This window comes from Garra rufa, chromosome 7, assembly GCF_049309525.1.
Source record: "Garra rufa chromosome 7, GarRuf1.0, whole genome shotgun sequence".
Taxonomy (NCBI): Eukaryota; Metazoa; Chordata; class Actinopteri; order Cypriniformes; family Cyprinidae; genus Garra; species Garra rufa.
In genome coordinates, this window is record NC_133367.1 from 19,086,409 (window position 1) to 19,099,906 (window position 13,498).

Genomic DNA, 13,498 nt, shown 5'->3' on the forward strand with positions numbered 1-13,498 from the left:
AAGTTAAATCAACTTAAGTCATTCCAACTCACAAGTTGTAATACATTAAAGTGACTTGTAGTTTTAAGCTGATTCATCTTAAATTAAGGCAGTTGCTAAGCAGTTTTTAAGTTAAACTGGTGAAAACTTTTTACAGTGCAAGAAACTTTACATTCGCTCACAGAACTTTTGATGTTGCCCAGCAAAAAATTGTTCCCCCAAGAAACTTTGCATTAGCTTGTAGAATTTTTGTGTTTTTTAGCAAAATATTGCGTTCCCCTGAGAAATTTTGTATTCGACCACAAAAAAGTTTACGCTTTTGTCCAAAATGTTCCGTTCCACACAGAAACTTTTTTTGCAAACTTTGCATTTGCTCAAAGTACTATTGCAGTTTTTGGTTTTAAGTTGCATCCCAGAAACCTGGTATTTGCCCGCAAAACTTTTGCGTTTCTGCAAGAAACTTTGCATTCACTTGCAGAACTTTTGCATTTTTAGCAAAATATTGTGTCCTCCCAGAAACTTGCCATTCACTTGCCAAACTTTTGCATTTCTTTGCAAAATACTTCACTCGCACAACTTTTGACATGCTACTGCAAAAAAAAAAAAAAAAAACTGTTTCCTTGAGAAACTTTGCATTTTTTTTCTTGCAAAGTTTTTTTTTTTTTTGCAAACTTTGCATTCACATGCAGAACTTTTACAGTTTTTTGGCAAATTGTTGAGTTCCCCTGAGAAACCTGCCATTCACCTGCAGAACTTTTGCATTTCCTTGCACAATATTGCGTTTCTCAGAGAAACTTTGCCTTCACTTGCAGAACTTTTGATGTTTTACTGCAAAAAAAAAAAAAAAAAAAATGTTTCCCTGAGAAACTTTGCTTTCTTTCTTGCAAAGTTTTTTTTTTTTTGCAAACTTTGCACTTGCCAGCAGAACTTTTGTGTTTTCTTGCTAAATGTTGTTTCCCCATAAAATTTGTATTCACCCACAGAACTTTTGCATTTTCTTGCAAAATATTGCATTCCCCTCTTTTTATGTTCTGCTGCTAAAAATTCAGTTACCCCAGTAACTGTGTAAACGGTCACAGAACCTTGTTGCTCTCTTGTAAAATAAATTTTTATTCAGCAGCAAAGTTTTGTGTTTTCTTGTTAAATATTGCATTCCCCCTCAGAAACTTTGCATTTACTTGCAGAACTTTTATATTTTCTTGTAAAATACTGCGTTTCCCAATAAACGTTGTATTCGCCAGCAGAATGTTTGCATTTTTGTGCAAAACATTGCGCTCCTCCAAGAAAATGTGCATTTGCTTGCAACTTTTGACGTTCTCCTGCATAAAATTGCATTGCCCGGAGAAACTTTTGCAATCTCCCACAGAACTTTTGCGTTTTCTGGCAAAAAAAAAGGAAAAGTTAAGAAACATTGCTTTGTGTGCAGAACCTTTGCATTTTCTCAAAAAAATGATTGCATTCCCCAGAGAAACTTAGCATTCCGTTTCCTCAAAGTCTGCATTCGCTCACAAGATAGTATTTCTGCATACGTTTTGTTTATTTGATACAACATGATGGTGATGAGATGTTATATCAAATAAATACATAAATAATCTCAAATAAATAAACTCACTCCTTACAATGTCAGGGAAACAATGAGTGTTTCACATATCGTTTTCACCTCCACCATATTATTTCCATCACAAAAGTTTTGCTAGCAAACACAAAGCTTCTAATTTTTCTCTCATCATCACCATGTCTCTTTAGACTTAGAGGCTCTGTTGATTTCCAAATATGTAGTAACATGCCATATTATTTTGAAATATAATTACTCAACAGCTCTGAAAGATTTCCAAGGAACGATAAACTTACAACCACAGGAATATCGCGACTAAAAAGAACCGGAACCATCGCACACATTCATATGTTTCCACACGGAGCTATTATTGTGTGTGACGCATTAACGCTGCGTTACTGTCACTACATGCGAATTATGATCAATCCCAAACTTTTAAACAGTCATCGATTATTGGATATTAACAGTATTTCGTATATATTTTAGGTAAGTAAAAAAATGCACGACGTAGCATGTTATTGCATGTATCTGCAGGTTGGCTGCAGCTGCAGCACGTCTGCGCACTTTATTTTATTGACGTTATTTGGATGTAGACTTCTATGTATTAAGTAATATCGTATTTATTTATAATCTGTTCTAACATGCCAGTATTTTATACATTCGATTTTGCATTTAAGATATTTTCGTGTTTTTTTTTTTTTTAAATGTCACTGGGTTAAAATGGAGTCTGGGGTTTAATCTGCTGTGATTAATGAGATTAATGGTTGTTGGTTGTGTCATCTTGTTAAAGCGAATGTGAATGTTTCATCCGCTGTAATTAAACGGGTTTTCATGCAGACGATGAATTTCTTTCGCAACCGTCTGGTGGTTTTGGGGCTGGTGTTACTGGCCACAGTGCTTCTGTATCTGCTACTGCCCTCCATGCGGCAGGGGAGCATGGAGCCGTCTCTGGAGGTGCAGCAGCGGATGGGGCTGATCGGCGCCTCTCCTCCTCCGCCGCCGCCGAACAGCATCAACATCACGGTCAGAACCGGACAACTGCCCGGAGACCCGCCGCTCTTCTTCAGGGAGGCTCTGCCTGTGGACAGTGCTGGACGACAGATAGTGCCCAGGTGATCTATCGTTCTATCGTTCTATCTATAGTTCTATCGTTCTATCTATAGTTCTATCTATAGTTCTAACCATCTATCTGTCTATCTATGGTTCTATCTATCTGTCTGTCTGTCTATCTATCTATCTATCTATCTATCTATCTATCTGTCTATCTGTCTATCTGTCTGTCTGTCTGTCTGTCTGTCTGTCTGTCTATCGTTCTATCTATAGTTCTAACTATCTATCTATCTATCTATCTGTCTGTCTGTCTATCTATCTATCTATCTATCTATCTATCTATCTATCTATCTATCTATCTATCTATCTATCTATCTATCTATCTATCTATCTGTCTGTCTGTCTGTCTGTCTGTCTGTCTGTCTATCTATCGTTATGTCTATCTATCCATCGTTATATCTATCGTTATATCCATTAAACATTAAGATCTGTACTCATGGAAATTACTTAAGTAGTCAAACCTGTTCATTAGAAGGGGGTGACCCAATACTTTTGGCAATATAGTGTGTCTCACAATTCTGATTAATAACACAATTCTGAGAAAAAAGAGTTTATGCCTCACAGTTCTGACTTTATAATGCGCAATTGCGAGTTTATATCGTGCAATTCTAAGAAACAAAGTCAGAAAGACAGAATTGTGAGAAAAAAGTCCCAATTAGCTTTTTTTTTTATTCAGTGGCAGAAATGGGCTTCCATACTGAGGAGGAGCTGTGCTTTTGCAAAATATTGTGTTCATAGAGAAACTGTTCTATAGCAAAATTCTGCGTTTCCCATAGGGCTGCAACGATTAATCGAACGATGTTGTGAGGCGCGTTTAGTCAATGAAGCCGGTACTTTGATTAGTAGTAAATCCCCATCCCGTGCGTTCAGCTGGAGCGGCAGTTAATACACACAGCCTTAAATCACTGACAAGCCACGCCAAATCGCGCTGAAAATCGAATTCGATTTTGAGCGCGATTTGGCGTGGCTTGTCAGTGATTTACGCTGGGGTGTTTGAATTGCCGCTCCAGCTGAACGCACGTGATGGGGATTTACTACTAATCAAAGTACCGGCTTCATTGACTAAACGCACCTCACAACATCGTTCGATTAATCGTGCAGCCCTAGTTTCCCAAGAAACCTTGTTTTTCTAGCAAAATATAGTGCAAATGTTTTGCAAGTGAACGCGTTTTCTTGGGGAATGCATTTTCTCACTAAATAATGCTTTCCTTGAGAAACTTCACATGTACTCACAAAATTTGGGGTTTTCTAGCAAAATATTGCATTCCCCCAAGAAACATGCTAAACTTGTGTTCTCACACAAAAGTATTGCGTTTCCCCCCAGAATCTTGGTTCATTTTGCAAAAGTAAATCTTTAACCCTCATGTTAAATTCCAGACTGTGTGGATTCCCATTGACTGGATTTTGCCTGTGAAAAGTATTAGTATTAGCTAATTCAGGCTGGTTGCTAGGTAGATCCTAAAGTTCTTTGTGGCTGCTAGGTGGTTTTATAAACAGTAGCTATGGCATTTTGGCTGGTTACTTGAAACTAGGTTCTTCATAAGTAGTATGACCTATTGTTATGTAACTGTAAAGTTTCAGCAACTGTCTCTTCTTTCCTATCAGGCTGCAGATGGTGCTTCTGCATGGTCAGGCCTTCACCTCTAAGACTTGGGAGGAGTTGGGCACCCTCAGCCTGCTGGCATCCAATGGGTACCAAGCCCTTGCTCTCGACCTGCCTGGTAGGTAAACTTATAGGAGTGGTTCACTTCCAGAACAAAAATGTACAGATAATGTACTCATCCCATTTTTGTCAAAGATGTTCATGTCTTTCTTTCTTCAGTTGTAAAGAAATTGTTTTTTGAGGAAAACATTTTAGGATTTGTCTCCATGTAATGGATTTCTATGGTGCCGCTGAGTATGAACTTCCAAAATGCAGTTTAAATGCAGCTTCAGAGGGCTCTAAATGATCCCAACCCGAAGAAGAAGGGTCTTATCTAGCAAAACGATTGGTCATTTTGTCTAGCTCTGCGCACACTCTGTGTAATCCGGTTTAAGACAGTTGGGGTATGTCGAAAAATTCCCATCTTATGTTCTCCTCCAACTTCAAAATCATCCTACATCGCTGCAGAAGTACTGACCAAGTGCTTATAAAGTGAAAGTGCAAAGAAGGTCAAACGGTAACGTAGGATGATTTTGAAGTTGGAGGAGAAAATGAGATGGGAGTTTTTCGACATACCCTAACTGTCTTGAACTGAAATACACAGAGTTCATGCAGAGCTAGACAAGAGGAGCATTTGAGGTTAAAAGGTATATGAATTTTTTTTGTTTTGCTAGAAAAGACTCTACTTCCTCGGCTGTGATTGTTTAGAGCCCTTTGAAGCTGCATTTTGGAAGTTCAAACTCGGGGGCACCATAGAAGTCCACTATATGGAGAGAAATCCTGAAATGTTTTCCTCAAAAAACACCATTTCTTTACGACTGAAGAAAGAAAGACATGAACATCTTGGATGACAAGGGGGTGAGTACATTATCTGTACATTTTTGTTCTGGAAGTGAATGTTCTTGATATGCTGATTTGATAAAAACCCATAAAGCAGATCTAAACCCTCTTGTTTCTTGTCAGGTTTTGGGAATTCTCCGGACTCAGAGTCGGTAAAGTCAGATCAGAGCCGTGTAGACCTGCTAAAGCGCTTTTTGGAAGCTCTGGGTGTGCTAGCGCCGGTTTTATTGAGCCCGTCTATGAGCGGCCATTATGCCCTGCCGTTCCTCCAGAAACACAGTGCCCAGCTGCATGGCTTTGTGCCCATCGCCCCTGTGGGCACACGTGGCATCACCCCTCAGCAGTACCGCGACATCCAGGTGTCGTACTTCTTTCAAATCATCTTACACTTAAAGGAGTAGTTCACTTCCAGAAAAAAAATGTACAGATAATGTACTCACCCCCTTGTCATCCAAGATGTTCATGTCTTTTTTTCTTCAGTTATAAAGAAATTATGTTTTTTGAGGAAAACATTTCAGGATTTCTCTCCATATAATAGACTTCTATGGTGCCCCCGAGTTTGAACTTCTAAAATGCAGCTTCAAAGGGCTCTAAACGATCCCAGCCGAGGAAGAAGGGTCTTATCTAGCGGAACGATTGTTATTTACTAAAAAAATTGACAATTTATATACTTTTTAACCTCAAACGCTAGTCTTGTCTAGCTCTGTGTCAACTCTGTGTATTCCGGTTCAAGGCAGTTAGGGTATGTTGAAAAACTCCTGTCTCATTTTCTCCTCCAACTTCAAAATCATCCTACATCCCTGTTTTACTTTTTTTTTTTTTTGTAAAGGGTGTTTCATCTTCTTTGCACGTTCACTTTGTAAACATTGGGAACCGGAATACAAAGAGCACACGCAGAGCTAGACAAGACAAGAATTTGAGGTATAAAAGTATATATATATAATAATATATAATAATTTTTTTTTTTACAAAATGACAGATCATATCACTAGATAAGACCCTTCTTCCTTGGCCATTTAAAGCTGCATTTAAACTGCATTTTGGAAGTTCAAACTCTGAGCCACCATAGAAATCCACTATATGGAGAGAAATCCTGAAATGTTTTCCTCAAACAACATAATTTCTTCACAACTGAAGAAAGAAAGACATGAACATCTTGGACAAAAATGGGGTGAGTAAATTATCTGTCAAATTTTTGTTCCGGAAGTGAACTTTTCATTTAAAGGCATAGTTCACCAAAAAATGAAAATTTGATGTTTATCTGCTTACCCCAGGGCATCCAAGATGTAGGTGACTTTGTTTCTTCAGTAGAACACAAACGAAGATTTTTAACTCAAACTGTTGCAGTCTGTCAGTCATATGTGACCCTGGACCACAAAACCAGTCTTAAGTCGCTGGGGTATGTTTGTAGCAATAGCCAAAAATACATTGGATGGGTCAAAATTTTTGATTTTTCTTTTATGCCAAAAATCATTAGGAAATTAAGTAAAGATCATGTTCCATGAAGATTTTTTTGTAAAATTCCTACTGTAAATATATAAAAATGTAATTTTTGATTAGTAATATGCATTGTTAAGAACCTAATTTGGACAACTTTAAAGGTGATTTTCTCAGTATTTAGATTTTTTTGCACCCTCAGATTCCTGATTTTCAAATAGATGCATCTCGGCCAAATATTGTCCTATCCTAACAAACCATACATCAATAGAAAGCTTATTTATTGAGCTTATTATCTCAGTTTTGTAAAATTTAACCTTATGACTGGTTTTGTGGTCCAGGGTCACATATAATGGTAGCCAATGGGACCCACAGCTTTGAGAGACAAAAAAACATACACCGACAAAAAAAATTAAACTCTGCGGCTTGTGCTGATACAATGAGGTCCTAACACATGAAACAATCAGTCTGTGCAAGAAATTAAACAATATTTATATAAGTTTTACCTTCGATCCACTGCAATGTCTGACTGTCCTGAGTGCGTTCACAACAGCCGGCGCGTGACGAAGAGCAAGCAATTATAACTTCAGTTGATCAGGCTCAAAAGTTGTAAGTCTGTGAAAAGTCAGCACTCTCAGATAAGTTCGCGGAAGTAAACATAGTCTTTTAGTTTTTAACTGGTTGCAACAATCAGGATAAGCACAAGTAATTACCATTTTGAGTAGCTGAGCCACGATCCGCAGGGTTTAGTTTTGTTTGTGTATATTTTTTTTTGACTCTCAAAGCTGTGGGTCCCATTGACTGCCATTATATGACTGACAGACTGCAACAGTTTGAGTTTAAAATCTTCGTTTGTGTTCTACTGAAGAAACAAAGTCACCTACATCTTGGATGCCCTGGGTGTAAGCAGATAAACATAAACATTTTTGGGGGTGAACTATCCCTTTGAGAATTCCTTGATTTTAATGCTCGCTTTTAATTCTCCCTTCTCATCTGTTTGACAGACTCCTACACTGATCATATATGGAGAGCTAGACACCAATCTGGGCGCCCAATCACATAAGAACCTGATTCAGCTGCCTCATCACACTGTGGTGAAGCTAGTGGGAGCGCGACACGCCTGTTACATGGACAAACCCCGCGAGTTCCACCGCGCTCTGCTCGACTTCCTCAGCAAACTCGAATGAGGGATGGAGAGAGTGAGAATAGGTCAAACAAACATGTGAAAAAACTTTGGAAGAGACTGAGAGAAGAAAAAGAGAGATGCGATACAAGAAAATGAGGAACAGGACTGCGGTGTAGCTGTAAAGCCAGTCCTGAAATGAAAACGTTCTATCAGTCATCCACATCAGCTCACTCCTTATAATTTCCCTGTGTGCATCATCAAGAGATGAGATGTTATAATATATCAAGCAAAACTTCTGCAGAATTACTATAGTAACGCTTCTTTTCTACATTGTTAACATCTTTTATCATTTTCGACACTTACGTTTTCGAGTCTGAGGGTTGAGGGTTGTCTGGTCTGACAGATGTTCCTGTAACATAGTTGCCATGGTTTCCGTACTGAGTGTTGTTCTGTAACACTGTTACCATGGTTTCTAGTCTGAGGAACATTCCTGTAGCAACGAAATAGCTGTGGTTTCCAGTCTGAGACTTATTCTGTATCACTGTTGCCATGGTTTCTGGTCTGACAGATGTTCCTGTAACATAGTTGCCATGGTTTCCTTTCTGAGTGTTGTTCTGTAACACTGTTAACATGGTTTCTAGTCTGAGAAACGTTCCTGTAACAACACATTAGCCATGGTTTCCAGTCTGAGAGTTATTCTGTAACCCTGTTGCCATGGTTTCTGGTCTGACAGATGTTCTTGTATCACAGTTGGCAAGGTTTCCTTTCTGAAAGTTATTCTGTAACACTGTTACCATGGTTTCTAGTCTGAGGAACATTCCTGTAACAACAAAATAGCTGTGGTTTCCAGTCTGAGAGTTATTCTGTAACCCTGTTGCCATGGTTTCTGGTCTGACAGATGTTCTTGTATCACAGTTGGCAAGGTTTCCTTTCTGAAAGTTATTCTGTAACACTGTTGCCATGGTTTCTGGTCTGACAGATGTTCTTGTATCACAGTTGGCAAGGTTTCCTTTCTGAGGGTTTTTCTGTAACACTGTTACCATGGTTTCCAGTCTGAGGAACATTCCTATAACAACAAAATAGCCGTGGTTTCCAGTCCGAGAATCATTCTTTAACACTGTTGCCATGATTTCTGATCTGACAGATGTTTCGATAGCATAATTTCCATAGTTTTCTTTCTATAAGGTGTTCTGTAATGCTGTTACCATGGTTTCAAATCGGAGGGGTGTCCCTTTAACACAATTGCCATGGTTTCTAGTCTGAGAGTTATTCTGTAATGCTGTTGCCATGGTTTCTGGTCTGACAGCTGTTCTTGTAATATAGTTGCAATGGTTTCCTTTTCCAGAGTTGTTCTGTAATGCTGTTCTCATGGTTTTCAGTCTGAGGAACGTACCTGTAACAACAAAATAGCCGTGGTTTCCAGTCTGAGAATTATTTTGTAACACTGTTGCCATGGTTTCTGATCCGACAGATGTTTCTGTAACATATTTGCCATAGTTTCCATTTTTGAGAGTTGTTCTGTAACGCTGTTAGCATGGTTTTCACTCTGAGGAATGTTGTTGTAACAACGGTAGCCATGGTTTTGTTTGAGAATAATTCTGTTATGCTGTTGCCATGGTTTCTGGTCTGACAGCTGTTCTTGCAACATAGTTGCAGTGGTTTCCAGTCCGAGAATTATTCTGTTACATTGTTGCCATGGTTTCTGGTTTGACATCTGTTCTTGTAACATAGGCCACATACACACTGCAGCTAAATTCGGTTGTCAGTTCACCTTTTACTCCTTAATCGTGTTCTTAACACACATAATTCCCTAAAATACGGAAGTGACTACCGCATTAACTCCAGAAAAATACAGGTAGTGACAACCACATTTACAGAAATTCTATGCAGTGTGTACTGAACAACTAGTGGTTAATGACGTTTTTAAATGTGCATCAGAAATGTGTCTTCATTTATATGTGAGATGCAAGAAAATAACTGTGAGAAATCTTAACCTTAGCTTATTTGGACACGGGGCTTGTTGTGCACACAAGCCCTGCAGTAGTGTCAGTGTTGCCAGATCTTAATAGAAAAACAAACAAAGACAAATGCAAAAAACGTTTGTAAATACAAGGACATGCCAACACTGCAAGACAGTGCTCTCTAAAGCAGCCTCCCGATCATAAACAAAACACAGCACGTCCATCAGCGGTAATTTAGTTAAAATCGACGGACAAAAATAGTCTTTAGCCAAAAAATGGCAGATACCAAACGGCTAAATTCTTATTTACTCCCCCAAGATGTCAAAATGTTTCTGTGGTTATAAATGGGGGAAGTGATTGCTGTTCCGTTAACACATGGAACAATAATTCACGGGATTTACTCCTGCCTTTTAAATGCGGTTGTCACTCCTGAAACTTGCAGTGTGTATGTGGCCATATAGTTCCCATGGTTTTCATTCTGAGAGTTGTTCTGTAACAGTTGCCATTGGTTCCAATCTGAGAGATATTCTTGTAACACAATCGCCATGGTTTCCAGTCTGAAAGTTTTTCTGTAGCACTGTTGCCATGGTTTCTGCTCTGACAAATGTTCCTGTAACATAGTTGCCATGGTTTGCAGTCTGAGTGTTATTCCTTAACGCTGTTGCCGTGGTTCCTAATCTGACAGATTTTCCTGTAACATAATTGACATGGTTTTCTTTCTGAGTGTTGCTCTGTATCGATATTGCCATGGTTTCCAGGCTCAGAATTGTACTTGTAACACAGTTGCCATGGTTACCAGTCTAAAGAATATTTCTGTAACTCAGTTCTCATGGTTTCCATTCTGAGAGTTGTTCTATAATGCTGTTGCCATTGTTTCCAACCTGAGGGATATTCTTGTAACACAGTTGCCATGGTTTCCAGTCTGAGAGTTATTCTGTAACGCTGTTGCCATAGTTTCTGATCTGACAGATGTTCCTGTAGCATAATTGACATGATTTTATTTCTGCGTGTTGCTCTGTATTGCTGTTGCCATGGTTTCCATGCTCAGAAATATACTTGTAACTCTGTTACCATGGTTACCAGTCTAAAGAATATTTCTGTAACTCAGTTGCCATGGTTTCCAGTCCGAAAGCTTTTCTGTTACACTGTTGCCATGGTTTCTGCTCTGACAGATTTTCCTGTAGCACAGTTGCCATGGTTTCCAGTCCGAGTGTTGTTCCATAACGCTGTTACCGTGGTTTCTGATCTGACAGATTTTCCTGTAATAATATTGTCATTGTTTTTCTTTCTGAGTGTTGCTCTGTAAATCCGTTGCCATGGTTTCAAGTCTCAGAATTGTTCTTGTAACACAGTTGCCGTGGTTACCAGTCTAAAGAATATTCCTGTAACTCAGTTGCCATGGTGTCTGCTCTGACAAATGTTCCTGTAACATAGTTGCTCTTGACAGTTGCTCCAGTAGCAAGGTTGCCATAGTTTCCATGCTAAGGAATGTTCCTGTAAATCAGGAGCCATGTTTTCTGGGCTTTGGCTGTTCCTATAATAGGAACTATAATAGGGTTGTTTTTCTAATGCGATTGTAATAGTATCCTGTAACAGCGAGAGTCACATAATGGCAAAAATCAGTTTCATGACTCTCATAATAACCCTCCATCTAAAATACGCTTGACATGTAACTGGAGTCTTCAATTCTACATGAACATCTCAGAGAAGAAAACAGTGTTTCTCGTTTTCGGCTCTTGTTATCAAGTGAAATCATCCAGAGTGTTCACACCAGCAGTTGGCACATATGTACCACTGAATGTAGCATGTCAATGTGTGACCATATGGTTTTAGAAGTGCAAAAATAGAGAGTAAGTTTGCAGCTTTGGATGCCTGTAAATTCCGTTTTTTTATTATCAGTAGATGTCAGACTCTTACTGGCAGTAGATTATTTCTTGCAATGAATAAAAAAAAAATCCTGAGACTGCAGAGAAGAAAAAGTGTTCACTAAATGGTGACGGTACTACATTACCACACCTAAAAATGTAGGTGTTCATTACATATTTATTATTTATTGCTTAAAGCTTCTACATGATAGAAACAGTAATGTGTGTGTGGTATTTATGTGCTGTGGTCTGTTGTTTTGTTTGTTTATAGCTTGTTTTAGAGGACTGTGAGGCAACTCTGACCTGTGAAAATTTCCCACATCTCCAATCTTCAACCTGAAGGAATCTGTCATTGGGACTGAATTCAGATTTCAGTGTGCACGGTCCTGCAGAGCCATCAAACCTGCTTTTGTTCAATGCAAAATAAAGTCCATTAACATTCATGTTGTGCGTTTGTGATTTAATATGCATGCACCACAAGAGACAATCAGGTACAACCGAAAAATTGTAAGGGGTCTGTTGTAAGTTCAAGTGCAATAAATAAAGTCAAAGTTTATCAAAAAACACCGAAAAAATAAAATTAAATCACAAATCAAACTCCTTACACGTTATTACATCTGTCAAAAGCTTAGGCTGGCTATTGGTTGAAATATAGTTTTTTTGTAAATCTAAAGAGGCAACAATTCTAATTTTTATAATTTAGTAGTGTGCTTTTGTAATTTTTATTAGTTTGGGTAAATTTTTCAATTTTTTTATTTCTGTTTTAGTAATTGTAATACCTAAACCTGTTATATTTCAGTTGGTCCCCAATGCAACGTTTCTAATTTTTGTAATTTAGTTGTATGCTTTTGCAGTTTTAAATAGTTTTTGTGTTACCTTTCCTATTTTAATTCCGTTTTTTTGTCATTTTAATACTTAAACTTATTATATTTCAGTGATTCCCCAAGGCAACATTTATAAGTTTTTGAGTTTCTTTATTTAATTGTGTGCTTTTGTCATTTTTAATAATTTTTGTGTACATTTTTTATTTATTTCCATTTTTAATTATTTTAATACTTTAAACTTCTTATATTTCAGTTGGTCCCTAATGCAACGTCTAATTTTTTTAAGTTTTTGTAATTAAGTTGTGTGCTTTTATCATTTTTAATATGTTTTGTGTAAAGTTTTCTATTTTCATTTCCATTTTTAGTCATTTTAATACTTAAACTTATTATATTTCAGTTAGTCCCCAAGACAACGTCTAATTTTTAAGTTTTTGTAATTTAGTATGCTTTTGTAATTTTTAATAGATTTTGTGTAAATTTTTGTCTTTTTATTTCTGTTTAAGTAATTTTAATACTTAAACTTATTATATTTCAGTTAGTCCCCAAAGCAACATTTCAAGTTTCTATGTTTGTGTAATTTAGTTGTTTGTTTTTGGAATTTTTAATAGGTTTTGTGTACATTTTTCTAATTTTTATTTGCCGTTTTAGTCATTTTAATACTTAAACTTACTATATTTCAGTTAGTCCCCAAGGCAACATGTCTAATTTCTGAATTTTTGTAATTTATTTGTGTGCTTTTGTAATTTTTGTATAATTGTTGTGTAAATTTTTCTATTTTCATTTCCATTTTTAGTCATTTTAATATTTAAACTTATTATATTTCAGTTAGTCCCCAAGGCAGCATTTCTAATTTTTAAGTGTTTTTTTATTTAGTTGTGTGATTTTATCATTTTTTTATATTTTAATATTTAAACTTATTATATTTCAGTTAGTCCCCAAGGCAACATTTCTAATTTTTAAGTGTTTTTTTATTTAGTTGTGTGATTTTATCATTTTTTAATATTTTAATATTTAAACTTATTATATTTCAGTTAGTCCCCAAGGCAACATTTCTAATTTTTAAGTTTTTTTTAATTTACTTGTGTGATTTTATCATTTTTAATATGTTTTGTGTAAAGTTTTCTAGTTTTACTTTCCACTTGAGTCATTTTAATACTTA

The 13,498-nt window shown here is 37.0% G+C and overlaps 1 protein-coding gene across 3 annotated transcripts; it reads left to right on the plus strand.

Annotated features, from left to right (window-relative positions):
• The first annotated feature begins 1,900 nt into the window (after nucleotides 1-1,900).
• Nucleotides 1,901-11,958, plus strand: abhd14a (abhydrolase domain containing 14A). 3 transcript variants are annotated; one of them, XM_073844340.1, is made up of 5 exons: nucleotides 1,901-2,020; nucleotides 2,372-2,646; nucleotides 4,250-4,365; nucleotides 5,250-5,485; nucleotides 7,568-11,958. In XM_073844340.1, exons 2-5 carry the CDS (start codon nucleotides 2,375-2,377, stop codon nucleotides 7,748-7,750), a joined length of 807 nt encoding a protein of 268 aa, XP_073700441.1. In that variant the 5' UTR covers nucleotides 1,901-2,020; nucleotides 2,372-2,374; the 3' UTR covers nucleotides 7,751-11,958. The 3 variants fall into 3 exon arrangements, 2 of the variants coding, with proteins under 2 accessions (XP_073700441.1, XP_073700440.1); XR_012355877.1 differs by lacking the exon at nucleotides 1,901-2,020 and having other exon boundaries at nucleotides 2,366-2,646; nucleotides 7,568-8,612; nucleotides 8,694-11,958; XM_073844339.1 differs by lacking the exon at nucleotides 1,901-2,020 and having other exon boundaries at nucleotides 2,366-2,646.
• Nucleotides 11,959-13,498: the final 1,540 nt, after the last annotated feature.

Excerpts from the sequence above, each read along its gene's own strand:
- abhd14a (XM_073844339.1), top strand. The coding sequence starts at position 2,366 with ATGCAGACGATGAATTTCTTTCGCAACCGTCTGGTGGTTTTGGGGCTG. Across the intron at positions 2,647-4,249 it reads GGACGACAGATAGTGCCCAG|GCTGCAGATGGTGCTTCTGC; the intron begins GTGATCTATCGT and ends CTTTCCTATCAG. Across the intron at positions 4,366-5,249 it reads CCTTGCTCTCGACCTGCCTG|GTTTTGGGAATTCTCCGGAC; the intron begins GTAGGTAAACTT and ends GTTTCTTGTCAG.